We start from the raw sequence: 27554 nt of genomic DNA, 5'->3' as shown, positions 1-27554 counted from the left end.
GATTTTAGGAAGGGTAATCACTGCTATGCTGATGTATAATTTCATACAGTCATCATAGTATAAGGATAGCTCAGGAGATTTAAGTAACTTCTGAAGAACGATACATATTTCAAAATACCAATCGCATTAAAAAAAAAAAAAGAGGTGCTCGAGGGACACTGTCGCAAAGTGTCGTGAAGAGGCTGTTTCATAGAGAGAGGACATGTCGCCCCCTTGCGGTAATCACAGTTAGTGTCTATAGTAGCCAGCCAACGGACGACCTGCTGGGTAAACAACAGTGGATGCCTCGATAGGAAGGAATGGGAACTTCTTCGAGGACAAATAATGAGTTATTTGTGTTTTCTCTTCCTGATACGCACTTGGGAGGTCTAGTCGCTTTTTCTAAGGCGGTAGGATCTGTTTGTGTATTCAAATTGCTATGTTTAATCGAGTGTTTGTTAGGTGTAGTGGGGGGATAGCTTTAGCTTAGCCCGTAGCTTCACGGGGCCCGCTGCTAGCGCTGCTGTCGCCGCTGCCGCTTCACTCAGCTCGGGACAATCCCAGCTACGACTGCCGCCCTCCGACCGAACTCTCTTGTGTAGGCCAGATGAGTTTTCTTCAGTGTTACACAAAATATAAAGGCTCGTTTTCACTTTGTGTTATCTTAAAAAAAAATACTTGTTATAATATCGCAGGTTGAAACCAGGACGCTGGCTCGTTTTTAAAACAAGGATTATATCTGGGTTTGTGTTGTCTTTGTTGTTCCCTCTCTGGCTCAGATGATCAGCTGTGTCCCAGGGTTTTTTTCTTTTGTCGTATCGGTGCATTAATATCACACCATTAGAGCAGAACGACAACGTAGATTTATTTCTTTTTTACCACGACTTTATGTGGCCTCCTCAGTCACTTCAGCTGCGCTGCTGGGACACAGACAGACTGACAGCAGATGGCTTATTTATTTAGATCGGCGTCAAAAAATCACTCGGTTCATGTTTGGATTTATTCATCATGCGAACATGTAAAAGTATTTCTAGCTATTATTCGCTTTCTAGTGAGTAAATGATGAGTCCCAGCAGTCCTGGATTAGTCGTAAGCTACATCTGTTAAACGGGTTTGCACTCGGACGTGATGTTCATTCCTCATCAATAGTCAACTCAGCAGTGCTACCACAATATCTTAAGCTTTGATATTATATTATTATACACACTGACGGTTGTTTAGCTTTGATGATATCCCTCTTTAGCTCTGTCCTTGGAGCCCCCCCCCCCCCCCCCTTTACCCGGATTTGTGCTTGTCATTGCGCAGCTTCCCCATTGGTGTCTGGATTCTCACCACCATATGCAGAGGCAATACTACTACTATAATAATAATAATAATCATAATAATAATACAACTTCAAATCATTGCAGCATATGCCAATCATGGCTGCACTAAATCTATATATCAAGTGTCATCCACTAATGATGCATCATCTGCTCATGTGACAGCTAACGCAATGAACGATGTTTGGATGAAATTCAATCAGGTCATTGTGTGTGTGTGTGTGTGTGTGTGTGTGTGTGTGTGTGTGTGTGTGTGTGTGTGTGTGTGTGTGTGTGTGTGTGTGTGTGTGTGTGTATTCCCTTTTCATTGAGCAGACAGAGAGCATCCACAGCAGCATCTATTATGATCATTTATGCCAAATGCCCTTAATGACTGGTACAGTTACTGTGTAGTTGTCAAACTCATTTTAGTTCAGGGGCAAAAAAAAAAAAAAAAAGATACATTTTAACATCAATAGTGCCGTAGTTTTTCATATAAGACCCCGCAGGGTCTTCGCTTCAAAAAATCTCGATTTTTGTAACCAGTTTTTGTGTAATTTAGAGAAATTTTGTGGAGCTGTTTGCCAGATTTGTGGAAAAATTGACAGTTCTTTCCACAATTTGCAATGATAAATGGCAGCATTCGTGGGATATAAACAAAGGAAAACTGCAAGCCCCTAGAAATATTGCAGAGTTTTCAATAAGTTGGTGAATTGGAGATATCTACAACTGGAATATTTTGGTTATTTACACAATAACTTATGTTATGTTACGAATTGGATGCTGTAAAGGGTCGGATTTTGTCCCCCCAGCCTTGAGTTTTGCACATGGGGTGTAGTTGAGTACTGAAAATTGATATTATTGACAGCAAAAGAGAGATTTAAAATATGGCATCATATTTTATTATTATTTAGAAAGGTTTTTTTTTTTTTTTTTAAACAATGGAAGTCATTGAGATATTCTACATATTTCAATGGCATGCCAACATAGTATATGTCTGAGTTAATTTTGATAGAGGATGGTTACATCTCATTCAAAGTAGAATGTCTGTTCAAATTATAAATAAAACAAAACAGTTTAATATAATTTATATTTTGTATCATTGTAACAAATAGTGTCAATGTGAGTGTTTCTGTGCTCGTGTTACATCATTATTCTTCCAGATGGCTGCATGCACCAAGCTGGCACAATATGTTCTGACTTCTCTTATTAAAATTATTGCAGTATGGTTATTCTCTGTGTGATTACATCATCTCTTACTTTTGTTTCTATTGTCAAAATTGTATTTGTTGTGAATTGGACTAAAATCAGGGAAACTGTAAATATTCCAGTTGTTCTAATCTAAGGAAATGATGGGGTTGTTCGCATTGCAGCTATCCCTAATTATTCATTAATATATTGCTTGCAGTTATTTATTTGCAGTTATTACAAATTTTTGCAATTATGTATATATTTCAACCTTGAGCCATTTCACTGAATCAGTAGGGATCCCGATATAAATTCTTTTCAGTATTTCAGTAGTGGTTTGACTTTTACTACGTGCTTTCTTAGCATATGGATGAGACTCTCTCAATACTAAATGGTGCTGGGGTGTTCCATTTCCTTCTGCCTTTCCTAAACATTTGGGGTTTTTAACAACATATTTTCTTGCTTTTTCAAACATACCATTTTTTCTAAAAATCCTATTTTATCTTTTTTACAGCATACATTGAGACCAGGGCATCATATATGAGTTGTTCTAGCTCAGATAGCATTCTTGGTAAAACCTTAAATGTATTACACGAGCTGTGTCTCAAGTAGTAAAGTTTATTTTCTATTTTATCTTGTGCCAAAAAAATAAAGACTGTGTGAACATTAATCATTGACTATTAATAGTAAAATTCAACAATGGTTGATTTCATATTGCTTTTTTCTTCTTGATATTAGACATCATTTTAGTTAAGGGGCCAAATACAAAGTAGTTTGATCTTAAGAGGGCCAAAGATTTTAGGCAGGAAAATGAGCAACTTAATCATTATGTCCACAAGTTTGCCCTTTGACATATGAATGATACATGAAGTGTGTAAGGTGCCCAATATCCAAACAATAAGTGACAGATATCAGTCTATGCAGGATTTTCTCTTCTAAATTTCGTTTATTCTTGTAGCCATTTTTATTTAATCTGGGGAAATTATGTGAAATACGGGCCAAATTGATGTTCTAAAGGGCCGGATTTGGCCCCCGGGCCTTGACTTTGACACATTTGGTCTAACTCCTTCATTCTTTTCCTATCCAGTTTTTGTGGAATGCAGTGCACAGAAGCCTAGCAACTAAACCCAGTCGGTGTCTGCTCTGTGAGGCACACCTGGCACCATGAAGAGTGAGGTGCCATCTGAGGCTGTGAGTAGACAGGAGCATCTGAAGGAACCCCTGGTTAACCCAGAGCCCATGGAGGAAGCCAAGAGTTTCCCTAACAACATGGAGGTGATTGGAAAGGTGGGCAGCGACTTCGAGACCTCATGCGAGTCCAGGCATCGACCTCTGAGGGAGACGGGAACACACAGAGAGTCGGATCGGAGCCTCCCAGGGCGCAGGAAAAGGAAGGGCCAACAGCCGGGGCCGTCGGACTGCTCACTGAAGGAAAGCCACATCAGCGAGAATTCACTGGCACCTCAGAGACCCAGAGTAGAACTTTTACAGCAGCCTATAAGCGAGGATGAACATAACCACGATTCCTCTTTTAGTGACTGTGCTTCTTCCCCTTCATCAAGTTTGAGATTCGGCGACTCGGACACTCTCAGCTCAGAGGACGAGGGTGAAGCTGAAGCTACAGGGGGGCAGCACAAGGCTCATGCTTTGACAACAGGAGAGTCCACTGGAGTTAGCCTACGCCCTGTTCTGGGCAGAACTCGGGGGAATCGCTCTCATAAGTGGGGGCGGTCTGAGGCAGAGCCGATGCTGCTTAAGCGTCAGTGCCTGAGCAGCCGGCGGCCTTTGCATAGGAAACGTTTTGTTAAAACGACTCCAGGGGGAAGTCAGCGGACTCAGAAGCAAAAGGAACGGCTACTACTGCAGAGGAAGAAACGTGAAGTGATTGCACGGAGAAAATATGCACTTCTTCATAGTACCAGTAGTTCCAGTGAGCTCAGCAGCGACACATCCTCCCCTTCCTCCACTGAAGCAGAGGATGAGCTGTACGTGGATGTTAGCAGCACCAGCAGCCAACCCAACAGTGCTGCTATTGCCACAGGTAACCACAAACTGCTTTTGGATAGTAGCCTCCGTTTGTTGTCGTGTGTAGAAGTTGGGTATGCAATCTATTGAGGTGACAACGAGCTATGCAAACAAACAGGATTTACTTGCATTGTATTACCAACCAGCAACATCGTTTCTAATAGATTAGTACAACTTACTAGGCATGTTAAAATTATGTAATACTTTTCAAATTTAAGTCCTCTGTTATAAACTGGTTACTCTTTAATAAAGTTTTATGGTACCCGTTGAACAGCAGCACAAATATTGAATTTATGCTGCTTTTAAAGAAAGCAGAGTTTCAATTTAGTCTTGATAAGGTGTTAAAATGACATGATATCTCTAACTTATGTCAGAAAAACAGTCCAGTGTGAACATTAATGAAATTCTTTTAATGGGAGGATCAATTATTAAGTCTTGGGGAAAAAAAAGGCAGAAAGGGTGTGTTGTGAATAGGTAAACGGGTGTCATACAGTTTGCCACGATGACATTTGACAATGACATTTCTGGAGGTAAAATACTGTCTACAATAATTACACAATGTAGTTTTTTAGTTATCTATGCTGTAGAATAATGGCCTCATTTCAATGGAAAAGAGCAAAAGTTTTGTATTTTTTTCAAAGAGGGTTATATTTTTTCTTATTCATTGTTATGTTTTAGCAACTAATATTGTAATCAAGTTGTTTGTGGCCATAGCAACCCAGGACTGTAAAAACGAGAAGAAGAAAAACTGCAAAAATGATGAAGTTTCAAAAGGTCTTTCAGAAACAGATTATGTCATTATTCACGTGTCTTACAAGTTTAGACGGTGCACAACAAAAATGAGGCCCATGGCAGCCCTCAGCATGTAGTATTTGTTTAGCTTTTATGAAGGGGGTAAATGCATGTATACAGAAAACATAATTTATTCATCATGAATCGTTTACACTGTTTCAGTTATGCACCGTGGTTAAACATGCACATGGTCATGTTTTCATTTAAAATCACATGATACTGTTTTGTTTTGTTTTCTTTCTGTAAGCAGCAGTCAAATAATCGTTTACTAAGTTTAACGTTATTTCTGTAGCTATGGCTTTCAGCAAGATTATAAGTAAATTTTCGTGCTTCTGGTTGGAGAGAACTGGTATCACTGTGCACCACTCTGTGCGTGTTAACAGTCAGTTTCAATAAAAACAAGGCATGCGTTTACTTTGAAGGGAAAGCTTGGAGCTATGGGATGAAAGAAGAAACCGATCACTAGTCACTTTTTTGATAAACTTCAGTTTATACATTTGGAAGTAAACAATATATTGTTTGTTAGTGCAGCACTAGATTGTTTAGCCTTGCTGTGCTCATACTGGTTATCGTGATTGTTGCTGTTGTTGTTTGTGTCGGTGCATGAACGCTTCACCCGATTGCCAGGCAGCTAGACTCTGTTTAGCTGCTTTGCACTCCCTGGCATAGCAGAGGGTGCTAAGCAGCAGTCCTCATGAGACAATTGGAAAAGAAAACACTGGGGAACTGTGGACGATGTCACATCATTTAGCAATGATTGCACAAACACAGTCAAGCCCAAAGCATGCAAAGGGAACTTATAAACTAAAGAGAAGGTGGTTTGTTTGGCTTTATTTTCTTGGACCAATTTCTTTAAAAATAATTCCTTACACTTATTGTATCAGGAAAAACTGATAAAATGGTAATTGTTATAAAAAAGGGTAAAGGGTTGCATATCTACCTTTCATTATTCTGTGGTGTCATAAGCTTTATGAATCAACAAAGAAAGTACAGGAGAGTGATGTCTGAAATCTGTTGAACAGTTTGGATGATGGCTTGGGTTCCAAATGCTGTGAATAATCTGGATAGTTCAATATTTTTGTTACCATTATTGGTAGGGCTTTACTGAATGTTTTAGCTCTGTGCCAATCTTTCCATTTATTCAGGTGCTCTGGATGAGGACGTGGTGGTGATTGAGGCATCTCCGGCTCCTGCTGTCCCTGCTAGCGAGGAAATCAATGTCACCTCGACAGACAGTGAAGTTGAAATCGTTACGGTTGGAGAGGGATGCAGGTAAGCATTTACCATTCACCTGAGGTTATTAAGATAAGGTATGTGAGGAAAGGACTCAGCATGTTCATAGTCACTTGATTTTTTTATTAGAAAATAAAGAAATTTGGACAATATAAAAAAGGTTAGCACGATTGGACTTTTCTGTGTAATTTCTACAAAATGTAAAGAATTGTTCCTACACTGATAATACCTTAGAAAAACTGTGAATTCTAGTAGAGACATGAAATTGTCTTTCATTAACTCACAAACAGTGGTTGTTGTAGCACAACAAAAAACACAATGTCTCATTAACTTGTCCTGGAAAGTCTTTCTCTCATGATTTCAGCTGCATCTGCTAGAACTTTGTAATGCTAAAGTAAGCTTGTAGAACAGTAGCTGAAATGTCTGTAGCATTGTAAATGACAAATAAGCCCCCGGACGGAGCACAACAAGGGCCATGATCGCGGAAAACAGATGGAAAATACAGAATTTACTTCCTGAAATGGCAATATTGGGTTTTGATTTTTCACTTGCTGTATATAAATTTATTTTTTTTTTCAAAAGAAAATCAAGTGGAATTACAATGTGACACTGACAAACCCTCACATGCATGTTTTGGGTAAATATTACACATATAGAAGCAATTTGTTTTTTGTAAACAGATGGGCAGAGAAACAGAAATTTTAATTCTTGATCAAAATCTGACGCAATACTTTCTGAAATGGCAATAGCTATATGTGACAAGGACTAAACTCTTTCCAACACGTTTTTGGACAATATCACACAATTCCACAATGTTTTTTGCCATAAAACAGGTAATCGAAAATCTAACTTTAGCAAACGTAACAAACTGCTAAATATCAAATCTCGCACAATTTCTCAGGACGTTTCTGCTGCGTATAAACATGAAATTAATGATAATAGTTAACGCCATTAACCATATTAGGCATGTTTATGACTATTTCAGGAAGTTTAATGCATCAACTGATGCAGAGATGACATGGAAATGGGTTAACAAAAATGGAATTGGGAGAATCTTGAAATGGAAAATAAAAAGCTCTTTTTTTTTTTCTTCACTTTTTTTTCCCTTTTTTTTTTTTTTTTTTTTTGCATGAAAAAAAAAAAAAAAAAGAAAAAAAGAAAATAAAAGGCTCTACACCACACGCTGAATTGCAAAGCTTGGTGGAAACAGCTGGAATTAAACATGTCACCATGGATGATTCGTATGAACTTTCTTAATCTAATAAATTGACTCAAACAAAACTGATTCAGCCCTAATGACAACACGCATGCACACACACCTCGCTGCTATTTCATGCCTTCCCACAAGCCATTTTCCATATTCTGTTCACTGTTTACTAGTTTCTTGAGGCAGACCATTTTTTTCTCCACTCAAAATGCACTGTACTCTTTATGTTTGGTTCACTTTTTGTTTTTGGGTTGCTGGATGGTGTGTTTGCTTTCAGACTGCACATAAAGGGCCCATACTACGAATCTAGATTACCTCTCATCGTGCTAACTTCTGGGATTTAAATGGTAAATGGTAAATGGACGTGATTTATATAGCGCTTTATCCCCACACTGAAGCAGTCCCAAAGCGCTTTACATATCAGCTCATTCACCCAATCACTCTCACATTCACACACTCTCACATTCACACACAGGACTGCCATGCGAGGCGCTAGTCAACCACTGGGAGCAACTTTGGGTTCAGTGTCTTGCCCAAGGACACTTCGACACATAGTCAGGTACTGGGATCGAACCCCCAACCTCTCGATCAGAAGACGACCCTCTACTACCTGAGCCACGGTCGCCCACTTAATCGGTGTGTGCTGGACTACGAAGCTCGCTGCAGCTTAATCACAAAGGCAATTAATGCTGAACAACTAACCTGCTAGCCAGCAGGTTTTTCTCTGGCTTGGATCTTAATGAGTGCTAAAGCCCCGCCTCCTGACCAATCAGTTCTCTTATAAAACGACCTGCCCATTGATAGAAGATCCTGGTGGGTGCAGATCTGACAACTGCATTTAGGAAAGAAGATTATTAACGATAAATGAAATCCTTTGATTTACCAATGACATCCTTTAGGAAAGATGTAGATTTGTATCTAATGGACTGTGTCTCGATCGTATGCATGGACGGGTGAAATCATTCATTCATTCATTCATTCATTCAGTTGATCATTCATTCATTCAGCACACCATCAGCACAAACATACAGTTAAACAATGTACTGTCATTCCCATGTGTGTGATAAATATGTCTTGAATTGAAAAATGTGTGTGCTGTAATAATGGGCACGCGCACGTACCAAGGGTGAAATCACTTGGCTTAAATACGCGTGTTTTGATCGACCCTTGTAAGACAGCTCCTGTCTGACAGGGAATGTTTGGTTAGTTCAAGCCAGCTAACGGAGATGAATGCAATCTAGATTCATAGTGTTGGCCCAAAGAGTACCATGGTTTGTTTGCAAGCAATCCAAAACTCCTACTCAGTAGTGTAAAGGTGTTTTCAGGCCTGGGACAAACAAAGCTAACTATTTGATGAAAGGAATGTTATTTGGATTAAAGAGGATGAAATATGACTGATCTTAAAGTGCCGTAGGTCTCCATTATCTCTCTCCAATTATTCACATGTGGCATATGATGAAAAAAACAACGTCTGATGACTGTAGACACATCACCTCACACTTAGGATTACCTGCCAGTGTTTTGATGCCAGCTTTACTTTCTTTAGCAGGAGGTCTTTAAGATTGCATTAAACAACACATTTATAACATTGTTCCTGGATAAAGACTGATAGGATGCATACATAATTATCTTTATCTGTAAGCAAGAACAATTTCAACATTTTAGGAGCTGAGCCACATAGTGATATCATAAGATGGGTTACCAAACAAGATAAATAACTGTAGGAGTTACTGTTGAGATTCCAATAAAAAGGAGTACATCCAGGATGTTGGTGATTGCTTGTTTTGAAACAGAATTTGCAGAGTGGGGAGGACTGCTTCATGGAATTTGTTTTGCTTGTAGGTTTATTGTTCAGCTCATGATGTCCAGAAAAATTCAGTCCCAGGCAGCAGAGCTGCACATCTACATGTTTACAATCATGGACAGAGCAGATCCCCCATTCTGAGAAGAGATGCTCATTGCTTGTTTATCACAAGCTATTTAAAATGAAAAAAATGTCATATAATCAAATTTAGAAATACATAACACCTAACATTTTGGGATTGTGTCTCAGTCACAATGTACACAGTGCCAGATGCCATTCTTTGCACAACTTGTATCATCCTTACACAGATTGAAAACCTTTTCCTTATCCCTAAAAGCATGACTTTTGTCTCAATTCTTCGATGATTCTTTATGTAAAATAATGATTGTGCGGCTCAGTTCTATTAGCTATTCTGTTCTCTTCTTCCATCTAAGCTGACTCCCTGTTCCATGTGTTGCATCAATATGTAAAATCTGTAGAAATGATAGTTTCCTATTTTTTTGCTATAAATGTGGTGTGACATAACATTTTTGGTATGTCACAGCTTGTCTAATCTGTCCATGGTGACACTCGAATATCGTCCTGTCTCGCTGGAGAATGTAGGATGAGTCGAGCAGAAGAGGGGGAAGGGCAATGTTGGAGCAGGAGGGCCGAGAATCAAAGGCTAGCAGAATGAGCATTGATATGTTTGTTTACCAGTAATGGTCCAGTGTGTGTGTTTGTGTAATTTACATCATTATTGTGTCAGTACACCTGCATGAACAAATCGGTAATGATGTCATAACTTTTTATTATGGTTTTGTTGTGCATGCGACTGACTAACTCTTGTGCATTCTGCATTAGTAGTATTCAGTGTTGGGAACGTTACTTTAAAAAAGTAATTAGTTATAGTTACTCACTACTTGTTCAAAAAAGTTACTGCGTTAGTAACTAAATTACTCTATAATAAAAGTAACTCATTACCAAGGAAAGTAACTATTTGCGTTACTATGAAAAAAAAAAAGTTGCTCTATGTCAAAGAATTCACATTTTTAGATGCGCGTATCGTGAGGTGCTTCATTAAATTTGAGTTGCTTACAACAGATGTGGACAAAGTCTTCACTCCTGGATATAATGAACACTTCACATACACGTTCTTGCCTTTGACCACAATTAATTTAAAGTAGTGTTTGTATTGCCACCTTAAAAATGTCAACTTTTCATCAGACTGCTCCACGCTCACCATCTCGGCTGATTCATCCAATCTGCTGTGTGTGTGTGTGTGTGTCACAGGTGCTGGCACGTCGCCTTAGCAATCATAATCGCTCACCGTGTTTTTAACCCGCCTCCTCTTGCTGGCACATGTGTAAAAACACTGGCTCTGATTGGCTACCATGAAACATGACGCAGCCTAAGCCAATCATAATCGCTCACCTTGTTTTTAACCCACCTCCTCACAACAGTCGAGTCAGAAGCCGGGGATGCTTTCGGATAACATTTTATTTAATCAATGCTTGTAACGCACCGCAATTAACGTTCAGTAACGATAACGGCGTTGTAACGGCGTAAAAAGTAATTAGTTAGATTACATCGTTACTGAAAAACAAACGCCATTACCTAACGCCGTTACTTTAAACGCCGTTATTTCAAACACTGGTAGTATTTGGCTTTATATTGTTTTTAGAAGCTAAGAATAAGTTATTTTTTTTATGCAAATTCATAAGCACATACATTTTTTTAATTATTCCACCTTACATTGTGGAAGTACTTTATATAAACATAATGTGAACATTCAAATAATGGATCCGATTGCTCATTTTTAATGATATGGTATTTCTATTGTCATGACGTAAACCCATTAATAAAGATTTTTCATTCCTCTTTTATTTTGTTAAATGTTTGATTTTAGTTTGAACAAAAAATGTTTCTAATCTGAGATTAGATGTAAATTAGAATACATAGATTTTACAGATTTCAAAATGTAAGCTTTGTTGTCTGACATTAACACCATTTGCCTTTGTTTGTTTCTTGATCTCTTCTCTGATAGCTCCCTAACTCCCAGCCATAGCTGTCCAGTGTCTCGCCTGTTTTAGCATCGTTGCAGCAGCTTGCTGAGCAATACTGCAGTGCATAGCCCTCAGTTCTTATCCCTGAGGAGTGTGTCTCACATCACATTGGCACAGCTTCAGCTTTGCCATGTCCCCCATTCCCATAGTGTTCATATTTACAATGTTGTGTAGTGATTTCCACCTTGCTACCACCTCCCACCCTCATGGGGTCACAGTGGTAAACAGATATTTACAAAATAATCCCAGCTCTGCTTAATTAGGAGCTCGTCCCCTGTGGCCAGGCCTGTTCCTTGGGATCAAACCAGAGCTGAGGTGGTTGGCCAATTAGACCCCAATGCAACATCAATATGCCCCTCCTCACTGGTTTGACAAATGAGGTGAAAGCATATGAGTTCTATTTACGTATAGACTGAAATTTGTAGTAGTAAATCGGATAAAACTCTTAATCTTTAAGCAGCGCATTATGTCACACTCAAATTGAACAGCACAGCTCACAGGAAGCTGAATTGGAAGCAGTAACAATGACTTAATGGGAATTCCCCCTATCACAAACAAGAAGGAGATAGGCATTTCCTGCCTGTAACACACATGAAAAATGTGATTGCTTGTTTTTAAATGTTCTACTTTGTAGGCACCCCTTAAAAACTTAGTTATCACGCACATAACACAAGTTATGTTTGCCAGAATAAAAAAATGAATAAAACACGTCTGCTGTTGAGACCCAATTTTATGTACTTGGCAATTTTTTTCATCGTTCAAATTTGGCTCAGTGGTCAATGACATGTTTCTGTGGTGTGACAAACTCATGTACACAAATGTATTTCTGCTTTACACGGAATGTGTGTAATCAACAACCTAAACATTGATAGAAAGCAGTGATTAATAACTAGTTGTACTCTGATGCATTTATTGATCGATCTGTAGTTAATAACTTTAGTAGTTACAGTAGTTAACAAGATGTTATCTTAACCTGTCGTCATACATGTTCTTTTAGATTATAATCCAAAATGTCAGGAAAGCATCTATGAAAGGATTATATACGTTTTTTTGGCTCTATTATTATTTTTGTTTTTACACGTATTGTCTTGCCTTAAATTACCCACCACTGACAAATAAAGTTTTTTGAATCTGAACTTTCTAAGGAATAACTTTCCTTTTCATTTTATAATCTTTTTCAACTCAAAGCCACTGGCATAAGAAAATCTTTAAATAAATATTAAATTTCTTTCCAATTAAAGAGAAAATGTCAGGAAAACAGTAATAAATGAATTAAATTCTCAGTGCTGTGAACAGAGGAAAGACTTGAGCCTGCTGACATGTATAAATGTTTGTAATTACACTGTTTTTCCCATGCATAATCTTCTAAAGACATCTTCCTGTGGTGTCTGTGAGGCAGTGGTGCATGTGTACAAGTTATCCTGAACTGATAGTTGTTTGCTATTTCAGGAGGATTCACAATGATATATGAAATAAAATCCTAACTTTCCATGTTACAAGTAGATTAGATATCCTACTTGCCCTACATTACAACTGACCTTTGAAAGTTCATGTAAAGCCTTGGAAACTTGGGAAGCTAATTTTATTGAGGGTTTATTTTTTCTTATTGTTTGAGATTCTCTTGTTTTTCTTTGAGTCTTTTGGATAGAATCACTCAGCTGCTCTGTTATACTGTCAAACACATTAGTGGCTGCGGTTAACAGGACAGAGCTGCTGGCATAATCTTTTCCCACTGCTCCTGTGTATCTTCTTTTGACAAACAATCTCCATCAGCTGCATTTAAGTCCCTTCGCTGCAAAGCTCCATGGTATCCAGCTTTATGACACTACCAAGCCGTGGCTAGTCCCCCGGGCTCATTCCTCCTCCTTTTGATCACCTTGGCTTTATGGCACCGTGGAGGGAAATGTGGTTATTCCCCAGCCTCTCACTCCTGTCTCAGATGCCAAGGGCAGAGCAACGGGTCCCTTTGAGAGATAAAATTAAAAGGGAGGGAGGGAAGGAGATAAAAGCTGCTTTAGAAAGGTGCAGAGGCTTTTAGTTTTGTTAAAAAAATTAAAAAAAGATAAAATTGGGTGATGTTGCTGTGGGTGTTGCACACTCGGTACACTGTCATGCTAACGTAGAGAGGACATTTTTAAAAGATTTTTGGAGGTGCCTTAGTTGCTTTGAAGCATTGCACAAAATACAAATGACCATATCGTGTTGTTAGTATTTTTGATGTCTGCTTCTGGTAACGATTTTTTTTTTCTACGTTTCTACATCCACAGGTCACGCCAAGTGGGAGGTCTCGGCAGAATTTGGACTAGTAGTTGCTCCCAGAATCGTCTCCAGGAGCCACGTGGACGTCATAGACTGTCCACCGTCATCCAACCACTCCGCCAGAACGCAGGGGAGGTGGTGGACCTCACTGTCGATGAAGATGGTATGAAATTTCAGTATTTTTGCTCCTATTCCAGTTTTCCAATTCATGGCCATATCAGAGTAATCTAAAATCTTCGTAATCACTCTTTATAATTTTAGTTTAAAGGTCAAAGTAACTGTACTTGTACAAGAATTCCTCAGCCTACTTGTATATAATTGGATCCTCTGGGGCTCACATGTGGTGAATTTCAAGACAAAACCAGCTGAATGTTGGTCAGAAAAATGCATTTCACAAACTAGTAAACACCTAGTTTTTATTTGTTTATTTGTTTTATTTGAAATACTTTATTAATCCCTGAAAGGAAATTACATTGTACTCTGTTATTATTTAGGGACATGCTTCTCACACACACAGGCCCGAATCACACACATGCACAGTAGACATGCATTAATGGAGAGATGTCAGAGTGGGGCTGCTTTTACAATGAAGGGAGCGCACCAGAGCAGTGTTGGGGTTTGGTGCCTTGCTCAAGGGCACCTCGGCAGTGCTCGAGAAGTGCCCTGGCACTTCTCCACCTACCAAAACAACTTTGGTCCGCACCGGGACTTGAACCGGCCACCCTCTGGTTCCCAACCCTTTTTTTTTTTTTTTTTTTTACCAAAGATAGACTTGAGCATTGAAAGATTCCATTACATTTTAGAGGGGATCAATATACTGAGTCTGGATCAGTTTGAAAAATTGATGAACCCATATCATGAGGCTGGATCTACAGCACCTCCTGCTGGTGACTCCGCACCTCTAAATTGTGAATGATAATAGTACCACGATCAAGATCATGCATCCTTTTAACTGTTCTTATCTGGAAAAGAGAGTATTTGGTGCTTGGTTGGAGATTTGTGCTCTCTGGGTGTTTTTGTTAATTTTGTGATACAAATAAATCACAACAAATAAATACATTTACTGTCTCTGTATCTATTTTCGAATACTATGTCCTTTTGTTGATATATTTCTAAAGATTTTCTGTCTAAGTATTTGTGCTTCATTGGATTATGAAGGTAAAAAGTAGGTTCCTCTGTGACTTGAGGCCTTCTTCTGCGGGAGAAGGAAAAAGAATACAGCATCACTGTTTTGTTAAGGACACCTAACTAGGATGGGCTTAGGGCACTGGAAATTCCCCCTCTGCACTAAACTCCATGTTAACTGCTAGATAGATAGATAGATAAAACATAGAAAAGCAGGTAAACTTGCACTTTTTTTGCCTAACAGATGTTTGTCGCTCCTCAGATCTCTCCGTTGTGCCAACAACCTCTGGCAGCTTTCACAGTCAAACCGTCAGGTCTTCTTCTTCATCTTCTTCCCATCATGCCTCTACCTCAGAGCTCAATGACGCCCCGGGCCCTTCCACTATCTGCCCAGGTTCAATATCTGATAGTATGCGCACACAGAGGCCCAGTGGTTCTGTGCACGCAGCCACAGAGGGTAAGACCCAAGTGTTTAATTGTCACCTACATCTTTCCTGTTGTAAAATGCAGCTGTGTGTAATTGAATGTATTTTTGTTTTAACAGATGATGGCAGACCAGGTTTGTCAGGTGCTGCAGGAGAACACACAGACACGGCCATGCCCAGACTCCCATCCTGCTGTCAGCAGCACTCCCCCTGTGGCGGCCCCTCCCCCGCTCACCTGCCACTAAGCCACTCCCACTCAAGCTGCCTGCAAGTGTCATCTTCTCAGCAGACCAGTGGCTCTCAGCACAGTCACAACCACAGCAGCTCACACCACTTCCTCCACCGTGTCCATCACCCAGCACCACAGCCTCTGGGCACCACGCCCTTCCAGGAGGCGAGTTGCCCCGTGGAGCGGCCCAGTGCCCTGCCCGCACCGTGTGCTATAGTTGGCAGCAGCAGCGGCAACACTGCTCACTATCATGACCAGGTATGGAAAACCAGTATCTGTAAACCCAGTAACTGTACCAGTCAAAAAAATGTGAAATTAAGACCTTTACTAATTAGTAAATCTGTAATATATGTCCATAATTGCTGCAACTATTTTGTCACAATCAAACCCAAGGTTGGGGTCAATAACATTTTTAGATTACAATTACATTTTCAATTATCTATGTTCAATTACAACTAAACTACGATAACGTTGACTGCCATTTTTCCCCAATTACAATTAATATTTCCCCCTGACAGTCAATTACAATGACATTCTCAATTACTAAAGTGTGTATTTCAATTAATCATAACTGAGCTTTCAATAAATAAGCCCATAAAACCTAGCCTTCCAAATAGCCTTCTGTTAGCATCTCTTATGATAACTTCTTTCTGTCAGCATATCCCTCGATTTCAAATTATTCTTAAATGGTAAGATGATCCTCAAGAGAACTGACAGGTAAACTTAAAATGAAACATGTTTAAATGATTGACTACGTATGTGTAAGGCAAAGAACTGTAACATGGTTCCACAGGCTTGCGTTTAATGAAATTGTTAATGACAGTTTTTGTAGAATTTCAATGCCAATTACAATTACAAGTCACTTATCTGATCTATTACAAATAAATCCCTATTACAACAGCAATATATTTTTTCAATTGTGCTTACAATTAAAATTGCATCATAATTGTCATTAATTACCAATTATGTGATTACAATTATAATTGACCCCAACCCTGATCAAACTTATTTACATATTTAAAATGTATACAAAGAGTTTTTAGACTTATCCACTGCAAATAATTGTCGTGGATTTGTTTTCCTTCAGCAAACTCTGCCAGTGGACCTGAGCAACAGCAGCATTCGGAGCAGCGGAGGCAGTGGCGCTAGTTTCCATGGCAGCACGTCGGCCTTTGACCCCTGCTGTCCAGGTTCCACCTCACGTCCTCCCGCTTACGTTTCCCATGCCACCCCAGGGCCGAGCCAGCCAGCTGTGGTGGATTCCTTTAGCTCCCCCATGGTGGCGCAGCCTCAGCCCCAAACGCAGCCTCAGCCTTGCAGACATTACTTGCATCCACCCTGTGAGTATTTTTATGTGTTTGTTTCCGTCAATCCAAAATTGGATGCACTCATAAAAATGATGCTCATAATTCCTAAAGGTGATCTTTTATATTGTGTGATATAGATGGCACTCTATCAGACTAGAGCAGTTGATTGCTACTCCGAATATTCTAATACAGAGTCTGGATTTTATTCATGGTTATCAATGCTCCTCTTCTTCTTCCCTCACCTGTTTTTTTCTCATTCTTCTGTGGCTTGAACAAATGGCTAAGGCACTTGCTCTAAAAATAATCATCTAATGCACATCTAGGAAAACGATGACTCACAAGGATTCAAATCAAAATGATTTAATTTTTCACATCAGCAGTGATTATGTCAACTATTACCCAGCTATGTTTACAGATGCTTTTGTACATTTTACATGAACAAAGCAAAAAAAAGAATTGGATATATTTTATTTTGAGGTTTAGTCATATTGTTATCCACAATCGGAACAGCTGCACTTACAGCTGAAACCTAAAAACGTATTTTTGAGCATTGTCTTTTAACTGAATTGTTTCTCAATAGCAGCAAGCAAAAATACTGCTCTGAGATTATATTTTTCGCACTGCTGCCACTACTTGCCTAAAGTTCACCCTTTATGTCACTCTTAAAAAAATAAAAAAAAAATCTTAAGTATGATTCTCTAACTTTGGATAGCTGAAAAGTTTTGCTCTTCAATTAATCTGGTTAAATTAGAATTACTGAATTAATATTGTTGAATCTTGTGCTTTTTTCCCTCAAATGCAGACGGCTCTTTAGCTCGATCGTTGCATCACCAGCCCTCCTCCGTCTGCCCTCATTCCCATGGTAACCCTCAACTTAACCCTCAGCCCCCACCGCAAGGCGATTATGTGATTCCCCACACTGTCACCTTTCATCCACCACTGCCCTCCCACCCTTCAGGCCATGCTGTTCCCCAAGCCCCTCCCCCGACTCTGTCTACCCATCACCTCACTGGTTCGAGTGCCCCGCTGGCCCAACATCTTCCTGCCGACCACCAGGCCCTGCCACACCATATGCCTGTACTGGGGGCTTCTGTGCAGAGGCTTCACCAACATGAGATGCTGCAGAGGATGGAGGCTCAGAGGCGCAGGATGATGCAGCATCCCACGTGAGTTTTACCGTCACTCGGTGCAGGTTGGATTGCACCATGGAGGCATTGAGGACTGTTTGCACTTGTTTTTTGTTTGACAGACGAGCACACGAGCGCCCACCCCCACACCCCCATCGAATGCACCCCAACTACGGCCATGGTCACCACATCCATGTGCCGCAAACAATGTCTTCCCATCCTCGCCAGCCTGAGCAGAGAACAGCCTGGTAAGTTGTTTTCTTTTTCAGCTTTAAATATCCAATGAAACTTGAGTTGTTTTGTCCATGTGTTGGTTTGAGAAAACTTTAATGACCCCTCTCTGTGACCAAACAGGGAACTCGGCATTGAGGCTGGAGTAACTGTGGCTCCGTACCCATCAGGGCACCTGCACTCCCACCTTCCCCACTATCACCCTCCCCCTAGACTGCACCACTTCCCTATCACCTTCATGGTGAGAAACAGCCTCTACGCACGCACGCACGCACGCGTGCACACACACACACACACACACACACACACACACACACACACACACACACACACACACACACACACACACACACACACACACACACACACACACACACACACACAATCATTAGCATACACAAGAAGAAACCTTGTGGAAATTAATGGGGCTGGCCCCTATTTATAACATTGGTTTATTTCAAGGCTGGCTTATTGAGCCACATGAATAATGCATTGGTAATTAATAGTAGCTCGTCAGGCATTTCAAGTGCATACTCAACAAATCTCATCTTGCAGTTACATCCAGCCTGAGTCAAGTCGACTGTTTTCTGACACCATTTGTTAATTAGTTTTACATTTCCTCAATGTGTGACCTCCAGAAGTATAATTCCGTTCATGGATTTTGTTGACACTGGTTGAGGTCACATCACTTTGCATTAATCACTATTTTGGATCTCAATAATAGATTTAAAATATATCAGGACAGAATAACTAGATGGTCAAATACTTCACTCACCTTTTCTTGGACAACATCCTTATTTGTCTGTACTGAAGCCACAATCCCCTTAATGTAGTCATTTGATAATATTACTGTTCATTGATAAGCTGCAGGGTTTACGAAACTAGTTGAGGCCAAAGGCGACTAACAGAGGCAATATTAACTGGGGAATGTCTCTGCCTCAGACCTGTTTTAGGACCTGAACTGAAACCAACTGTTTTTCTGAACTGAATGTTTTTCAAGAGAGCAAAGGGTTATTCTAATTTAAACAAAGTTGATAAATGAGTAATAAATATTAAAGGTTTTAGGTAAACTGTTCCAACAATGTTGGTGTACCCCTAACAAAAATCTTCTGCTCACCTAACATATTTGATAGGTACTGGGACGATACCCTTTTGTCCAGATTCGATTCTACAGTGATGATTATCACGATTTTTTTCCTTACCCAAACACACAATATTTGACCAGCGTGGACATCAGTCTGACGTCTGTCAGAGTGTCATTGTAACGAGCTACAGCTGACGCCCTCAACTCGGGTGCTCACACAGCTGATCAGCTCCGCGACGCTGCACACACTATGATGGTCAGGGTTGGATTTGCCTCATCTAACATGACGCACATAGCCACCTTGACTGGCTTTCAGGTGTCTTGCTTGCTCTAGCTTTATGTCCGGATCGTGACGGACAAGATAAGCAGCAATGTTTGTTGTGTTACACAATACGCGACTAGTACCGGAGCAGAGTTTGCATACAGCCTTGGTCATGTCTAAATCAATGGAATCGATCAAAAGGAATCGATAAAAAGTATATCCATACTTTTGATTTAAATCATACTGGTGTAGGTTTAATCACGCTTGTTGGTTTGTCCGCCAAAGGGAAATCCAACGCTGCTGCCAGTCTTCCTCAAGTTTGCAATCACTTGTTGGTGCATTACCGATTCTCGGAAGCAGAATTAATTATTAAAATCGGCACCCAAAAAATCTCAATAAATCCTTAATCTTTGATTTGGATCAAAGATGTTTCCTGATTTGGTGCTGAGATTTGTCAGTAAACGTGCATCGTTTTTCATCAAATGACAAAGAATGAGTCTGATGACGTCCTTGCTATTCATAGGGGCACAGTGATTGGTCATTGGGCCACAGGGAAGGGGCATGAGGGCCACAGGTTGCCAACCCCTGTGCTCGCTAGACTATTAGCAAATGTATTTTAGTAAACTGCCTAACACAAGTCCAATGTATGGGGGTGTCTTTTGTTGGGTTGGGGATTCTGTTGATACACTTGTTGCATATATAGATTTAATTTCAATTATACTTTAAAACTTTAACCCCAAAACGATTTTGTATCCCTAGACTGCAGTTTAACAACAAATAGTTTAGCCTATGATTATAGAGGCTACCAAAAACTAGCCATAGTTACATCTTTCCAGAGGTAGAAATATTTTATTGGTAGCAACATTTCCAAAAAAGCGACAAAACCCCTGGGTGTATCAGTTCATGTGGTGTGTATTGAGTTTCTTTTGATGTTAGACAGGACTGCGCATTATTAGCTGTGTCTCAGTGCGTCTGTGCTGAGGGCCCAACCAATGTAACAGTGTCAACTACAGGGCAATCCCTAACATGTAAAATGATGTTATTATGTGCTCAGTGGTTCTGGGTAACTTAACATGATGCGTGTTAAGACTTTGTCCTGTGCATTGTTTTGTTTTTTCTTCTCCCAGAACACTGGCATTACTGAAGTGACCTACCCGCACATTAGGTACATCTCATCCAGAATGACTGGCTTTGGAAGAACCTACGAGGTGAGGCCTATGCTTGTGTTCTTCTCAACATGCTTATTAAGCATTCACTCTGTCCTTCATCATTCAGTTATATTTCAAAGCATGTTAATATTGTCTTCTTTGCTTTAATCAACTAGAAATCTGACTTCAAATCATCTCAGGATGTTTTACATTGGCGTGGTCTCCATTCTACCCTGGTAGCAGTGCACAGCAGGGTTAGGGTCGATCACATTTTTCAGTTACAATTACAATTCAATCATGATTACAGTGACCAGCCTTTTTTCCAATTACAATTAAATAAAAAATGTTTTTTATTCTCAGAAAGTACAATTACGTTCTCAATTACTAAAGTTCAAATACAATTAATCACAATTACTAATTTTTCGGGGCCTGAAATAAATAACCTAATAAAAGTTAAGCTTCCTCTTGTTTTAGCTTTCTGTTAGCATCTCTTATGATAATGGGTCAAAAAGACAAGAAAAACATGAAAAATGGCTAACAAACACACAATATGACAACAGAAATACACAAAAATGACTCCCAAACATGCTAAGTGATGGCACAAATACACAATATGACACCAAAAACATACATTTTACAGGATAAATGCACAAAAGGCCTCACAACGAGCAAGACAACAAAAAACGTACACAGATGCTCAGATTGCTCATTATTCTAAATGCTGACATGAATGTTGATCATGTGGTGCTCCAATCAAACAAGCAAAGTTTTGTGACCCCGCTGTGATAAAAGTTGCCTACCTCTGCTGTAACTGGTTTCCTATTAATAATAGTCATAGCCTGGAGCCAATATTCCAAACCTCTACTGCCATATAAATATATATAAAGTAAATCCTCCTGATCCAAAATAGCTTTTATCCAGTTTAACCTAAAGCTTGTTTATGAGCGATGCTGAACAAAGGAGGTGCTTCAGCCTGAACGGATCTCTGTGTGAAAATGACTCACTCACCACCAACTAAAGCTCATGCTGCTCATTTCCTGTGTGTGTCAAGTTAATGTTATTTGGTGCTTTCTTTTACCAGGACCTGCTGCATTTAGAGGAACGACTGGGGACTGTGAACCGTGGAGCCTCTCAGGGAACCATAGAGAGGTGCACATACCCACACAAGTACAAAAAGGTGAGAACCCATCTGTGTGTGTGTGTGGGGGTGGGGGAGGAGATTTAATCGAATGCATTTACTGTGTGATAGACTCTGTGTACATTTGTGCTTGTTTGTTACAGTTTACTCTGGGACAGAGTGCGTAGTGGTCTTTTGTGTTCCGTCTCATTTATTTGCTAGCATTTAGAAAACACTGTAGTGTCTTTTACCAGCAGCTGTGACAATATTGTTGGGGTTTCTGTAGAGGTTTCCAAATGCATCTAAATAAACAATCTAATACCCTGCCACCCGATACAGAAGGTGTTGGAGAGAGACATTGAACCACAGTTAACCCCTGAAGCTTGGGCATCTATTGGGAAAAATATGCACGCAACCACAGAATCGGTGAGAAAAAAACAAACAAGTCGATTTGGAAAAATGTCTCTGCTCACATGTTCAGTAGATGTTAACTTTAGTCTTGGGGGTCAGGGAATTCGGCTATTAACGTTGTTTAGCTTAGAGATGAGAAAATAGAAAGTTTTTCAGGACAAAATGACCATTCTCTCTGTCCCCAATATACCTGATTCATGTTAAAACGTTTGCCTTAAATAATAACTGTTACTTATTGTTTTTCTATAGATCTTTCATATTTTTAGTGTTACTGTAGTGTTTTAGCCAAGCAGTTTAGTGTGTATCAGCCTTGTAAAGTAATGGAAAATGTACTAAATCAAAGTAAAAAAAATAATGTTTCCCCTTGAATCTGTTGCACAGAGAAAATTGCATGGTAAGCAAGATGAAGACGAAGTGGCAGATGAAGACACCGAGGAGAAATGCACCATCTGTTTGTCCATACTGGAAGAAGGCGAGGATGTCAGGTAAACACCAGCTGTGTGTGAAGTCTGACAGCCCGTCGCACGTCAGATGGTTGGTGTCACCTTTTAATTCTGCCCCAGTCTCAAAGGTCTTTGCCTTTTCCCATTGGAAACAACAAGGTAATCAGCAGAAATCCCCAGTGTCTTAAAATGAGCTTCCAGGTGGAGCCGCTTTGTGGCTTCAGCTCAGGTGATGATAGTCTGCCCCCTGTTGGCCTAAAAGGATTATCATGTACACTGTATTTAAAAACCCTATAATTATCTTCTTAAAAACTAAAACATCAGAATGTATGAACAGATGAATATTCAATATAATTGTATACAAAATAACTATAAATTAAGGCAGGTCAAGCTAATTATTATTATGCGCTTTATTGTGCATATTGTAAATCTGAGGTCCAAGAAAAGCATGATGATCGCTGTTTACTGCATTTACACAAAGGAGTGACCACTCTGTTCAGTCTTTATGTACATCAGAGGTGCTCATTACGTTGATCACAGGGGTAGTGGGTGTTGATGGCACTCGCGAGACTTCTAAATGACTGAGAACAGCACAGATCACACACACCATTAACAGAACCATTACTAACAGTTTAGATTCACAGCACACAGTGAAGTGGCACGAGTTTGTGAATCTGTTCATTTGCATGACTTTAGACTCAGTGGGTCTCTGATCTATTGATTCATTTAGTAATGTAGTTTAATTACTTAAGCTTGTTGACCATTTTTGTTTGATGTGTGCATTTATAGATACTTTATGATGGTAGATAAATGTCTTCATCATCACATCGTATATTTTATTATATTTGATGATGTTTAGCTTGTTAAAGAGAAAGTAAACCCCTGGGTTCTCCTGACCTGCCAGTAGGAGGGGAATTCAGGGGCCGTTAAGACACGCTCAGTTTATACTATAAAATCTCCACTGAACAATCCATGCTACGTTAACTAGCTACTCATTACTCAGTATACCTCTATATTCACTTTTCTCTCAATCCGACCTTTTATCCCGTGCCACAAAGTGTGAAGGGGGATATTGGTTTGAGCTCCGTTCGTCCGAGTTAAAGGGGACAGCTTTTTTCAGAAACTGTTTAAGATACGATAACCAATTTGGTGTGTGGCTTCAGGGTATCAATACCTTAATGGAGTGCGAAAATGAGAAAAGCGCAATTATTTTTTCTGGAGTTATTGCCGTTGTTCCATTTTTTTTACTCTGAGGTATTTTCAAAGGGGACAGCTTTTCTCAGAAACCATTTAGGATACGATAACTAAATTTGGTGTGTGGCTTCAGGGTATCAATACCTTAATGGAGTTCGGAAAAATAATTACGTGCTTCTCAATTTCGGAGTTTTTGCCCTTGTTCCGTTTTTTGGAGTTTGTTTGAGGTATCTTCAAAGGGGACAGCTTTTCTTAGAAACCGTTTAAGATACGATAACCAAATTCAGTGTGTGGCTTCAGTGAATCAATAGCTTGATGGAGTTCCAAAATGAGAAGTGCACAAATATTTTTTCTGGCGTTATTGCACTTGTGCCTTTTTTTACTCTGTTTGCGGTATCTTCAAAGGGGACAGCTTTTCTTAGAAACCGTTTAAGTAGTCATTTTATATTCTGATGTGATAATATTTTCTTATGTATACATCTAAGTTCGATTTAGGAAAAGGTTGTGAGTTATGATGACAACCAATCTGACGGGGATGTTGATGACTGTCTTCTTGTTATAAAAGGGGCGGGGCTAACAGTGCTTGTTTGTGACGCAAGATGGTCCCAAAACGTCGATTTTGTTCTCAACCACTAGCAAAAATCAATTGCAATAGCCGGGTTTCACCCCATAGAGGGCAGTCACTCTGACATTTTACAACAAAATATGCCAAATTGAAAATACTTTGACTAAAATGGTGAGAGTTGGACCAGGATCAATCAACAGCACTACCTCATACCTGATTACATTTGGGTTTAGTTACTCTTTACTTTTCCAAACCACTACCATGTTTATATTGGAATGAGCTCCAAGCTTTTAAATGTTAAAAGTGACACTTTGGATTGAAGGCTGACTATAGATGGACGTTGATCCAACCCAAGCTAACACTCTGCTCCCTCCTCCTCCTCCAGGCGTCTACCATGTATGCACCTCTTCCATCAGCTGTGTGTGGATCAGTGGCTCCTCACCAATAAGAAGTGCCCCATCTGTAGAGTGGACATTGAGGCACAGTTGTCTGCAGAGAGTTGATGCTGTTGTTCATATTTTTTTAACCAATCCTTCTGTTGTTTTGTTTATTTTGAGATCATGTTGATTTCCTCTTCAGTACCGCAGTCAACCAAAGATGGCACGAATTACCTGCGCAGCTCTACCACGAGAAAATACAAAAACACCCTGACGAAAAAAAAAAAGAAGCATCAAGCCTTGAGTGCCAGCTATCACTTACTTATTACGACACAGCTAGAATTCTCCAGTAAGGGTTTAAGATTTTATTGTATTTAAAGAGCTTTTATGTAGCTTTCAATTGTTTCCTCAAATGTCATATTTGTTTGGTTTTCTGCATGTGTCCTTGCAATGCATTTATTTGCACATTCAACGTGAGCTCCACGCAGCTTAAAAAGGTTGTCGGTAGGGATGCACCGGTACCACTTTTTTCTCAAACCGATAAAATACAGATACTTAGATCTGGATATTTGATGATCCCTAGTACCGATACTGATACTTCTGATACACACACACGCGCACAAAATATTATGCAAAATGCAATGAAATGGGAGACATGTTTCATTTTATTTTAAACTTACAACAATTTTTTTTTTTTTTAAACTATAAAACTCACAAATAAATTGTTCTCCAAATTTCAGACTAAAATCACATGAACCTATTTTCCAGTCCCTCGACTCAAACGAAATATTAAACAACAGTCAGCAAGCGTCTGAGTTTTTCTTTTTGGAAAGTGAGAGGCAGGTGCATTTAGATGGATCTCTGTGTGATCAACTGTGGGTCTTTTCTGCTTTTCATCCCAGTGCACTGTTTAAAGCAGTGCAGCCCATATGGAGAACCCAGAGGCTGGGGTGTGGCATCTCATCTCACACTAAGATTAACCTGCTTGAGTGAAGAGGTGGAAAGGGAGCCGGCGATGTTCACCAGAAAAAACACATTCAGGTCTCACAAGGATGAATACGCGCATCGCCCGTGCGCTTGAGTTGCGGACACTTGGTGCGCAACTTTGTAATCTGTGCGCTTTGCGGCGCACTGTGATGTGCTCTCTGTGTGGCACTGAGTGCAGCGTGGGGTGTTGGTGCATGGTTTTTCTGACTTGGTGTGACTCGGCCTCGTAGCCCTGGGTCCGGTGCCTCTCCAGAACACGTAAATGACCAGAATGTTGAATCAAGCAATAATTGGTCTTTTTTGTTCTCTCTGTCTTTTTTTTCTTCATACCATCTTACCTCACTTCCCACACACACAGAGACACAGACACACATGATGAGCCCTTTGTGGTAATAAAAACCCCACTAGCATTGTGTCTGCAATCTGCACCAGACTCTGCCAGAGATGGAAAACACCTTCTTCAATGGAGCAAAGTTAATCCCTAATACAATGCTATGTCTCTCTCATAGTCATTCTAACCTCTTTCTGATTAGCCCCCCCTCCTCCTCGGTGGCCAATCCTGAGATATGCAACAGAAATGACAGGCCACCATTCAAAGCAATTGCATGCAATGGGTATCAGATCTATGTGTCGGTGGACATTAACGAGTATGGATATATTAGGCAGGTATCGGTGCATCGATAGTTGTCGGTGAGGGAAGCTGCTCTAGTTAAAGATGCATTTCAGTCAAACTTAATGCCTTGCTTTTCTATACTAGAATGTTGGCCTCCAGTCTCAGACGAAAACAACACATTGCAGGATCTGTTTTACCAATCATTGTATTGATTAGTTTGTTTAGAAGATGTGGGTTGTTAGTGGAAAAAATGTTTTTGTTTTTTTTTTTAAAGTAAATCAAGACATTCCTAAACTTGGGAAATATCTTAACAGCTGCTGTATTAGTGCACACTCAGTATTTCTAGAGTGGAAATAAAACTCCCATGTTCAGCTCACTCCCACAACATGCACATGCTTTGCTTCGTTGACACCAGTCACCATTGACACCGCCACAGGTTGTTTTGGAGCAAATGAATGTTGCCCCCCCCTCCTCTTGACTGTTCGTTCTAAATCGAACGACTGCCAGAATGTGCTGTGAATCTTCTTTTCATTTTCCTCCTCACCAACGAGACCCGTCACGATACTTAACTCGGTTCAGACGATCTCAGGTCTACACATGCGTTACGGATCATTCATGCAAGCTGGAGTCATTTTGGGATGGTGATGATACCAGGAGTGCGTTTGATTTTAGGTTCCTGTGTGTGCGCGGGAGAAATGCACAGCATATTGACTGTTTGTTCCAACACGTGGAATCAATTTTTTTTTTTTTAACCTTATCTCTTCGTTTTCCCTGCTGTTTGTTACAGCTGCTGAGGGGAAAACACCATTTCTGTCTACTAACTTGTTGACATAGAGTTGCACAAGAGAGTAAAGGGTGAGAAAGTAGTGACGGAGCACAGAGGACTCGTATTTCCACTCTGATGGACATTTTGAAAAGAGGGGGAAAATGTGTTTTGGATGAAGTGCTGAAATGTAGTTTTTAAAGCAGGTAACCATGAATTCATTGCGTTAAAGGCACCAGGATCATATTCTGTGGGATTTATATTAGTTTAAATAATGATATTAATAAACTTGGATAACTCTTTATGGACTCCT

General features: G+C 39.9%; 1 protein-coding gene across 8 annotated transcripts; it reads left to right on the top strand.

Annotated features, from left to right (window-relative positions):
- The first annotated feature begins 233 nt into the window (after positions 1–233).
- rnf111 (ring finger protein 111) lies at positions 234–27543 on the top strand. 8 transcript variants are annotated; one of them, XM_028439878.1, is made up of 16 exons: positions 240–389; positions 3556–4509; positions 6431–6557; positions 13842–13996; positions 15221–15415; positions 15503–15870; positions 16700–16952; positions 17722–17781; positions 17878–18085; positions 18169–18294; positions 18401–18518; positions 20751–20831; positions 21853–21948; positions 22228–22314; positions 22681–22784; positions 24887–27543. In XM_028439878.1, exons 2-16 carry the CDS (start codon positions 3633–3635, stop codon positions 25002–25004), a joined length of 2973 nt encoding a protein of 990 aa, XP_028295679.1. In that variant the 5' UTR covers positions 240–389; positions 3556–3632; the 3' UTR covers positions 25005–27543. The 8 variants fall into 8 exon arrangements, with proteins under 8 accessions (XP_028295643.1, XP_028295679.1, XP_028295661.1 ...); XM_028439842.1 differs by having other exon boundaries at positions 234–328; positions 17722–18085; XM_028439860.1 differs by having other exon boundaries at positions 17722–18085; positions 22231–22314.
- Positions 27544–27554: the final 11 nt, after the last annotated feature.

This window comes from Gouania willdenowi, chromosome 3 (genome assembly GCF_900634775.1).
Source record: "Gouania willdenowi chromosome 3, fGouWil2.1, whole genome shotgun sequence".
Classification (NCBI taxonomy): Eukaryota; Metazoa; Chordata; class Actinopteri; order Blenniiformes; family Gobiesocidae; genus Gouania; species Gouania willdenowi.
This window is presented reverse-complemented; position numbering and strand designations above follow the sequence as displayed.

What these genes read in the sequence shown, in the direction of transcription:
- rnf111 (XM_028439842.1), top strand. Translation starts at nt 3,633, where the DNA reads ATGAAGAGTGAGGTGCCATCTGAGGCTGTGAGTAGACAGGAGCATCTG. An exon ending in CCTCACTGTCGATGAAGATG is followed by an intron (nt 13,997 to 15,220) that starts GTATGAAATTTC and finishes GTCGCTCCTCAG; the next exon opens with ATCTCTCCGTTGTGCCAACA. An exon ending in TGTGCACGCAGCCACAGAGG is followed by an intron (nt 15,416 to 15,502) that starts GTAAGACCCAAG and finishes TTGTTTTAACAG; the next exon opens with ATGATGGCAGACCAGGTTTG.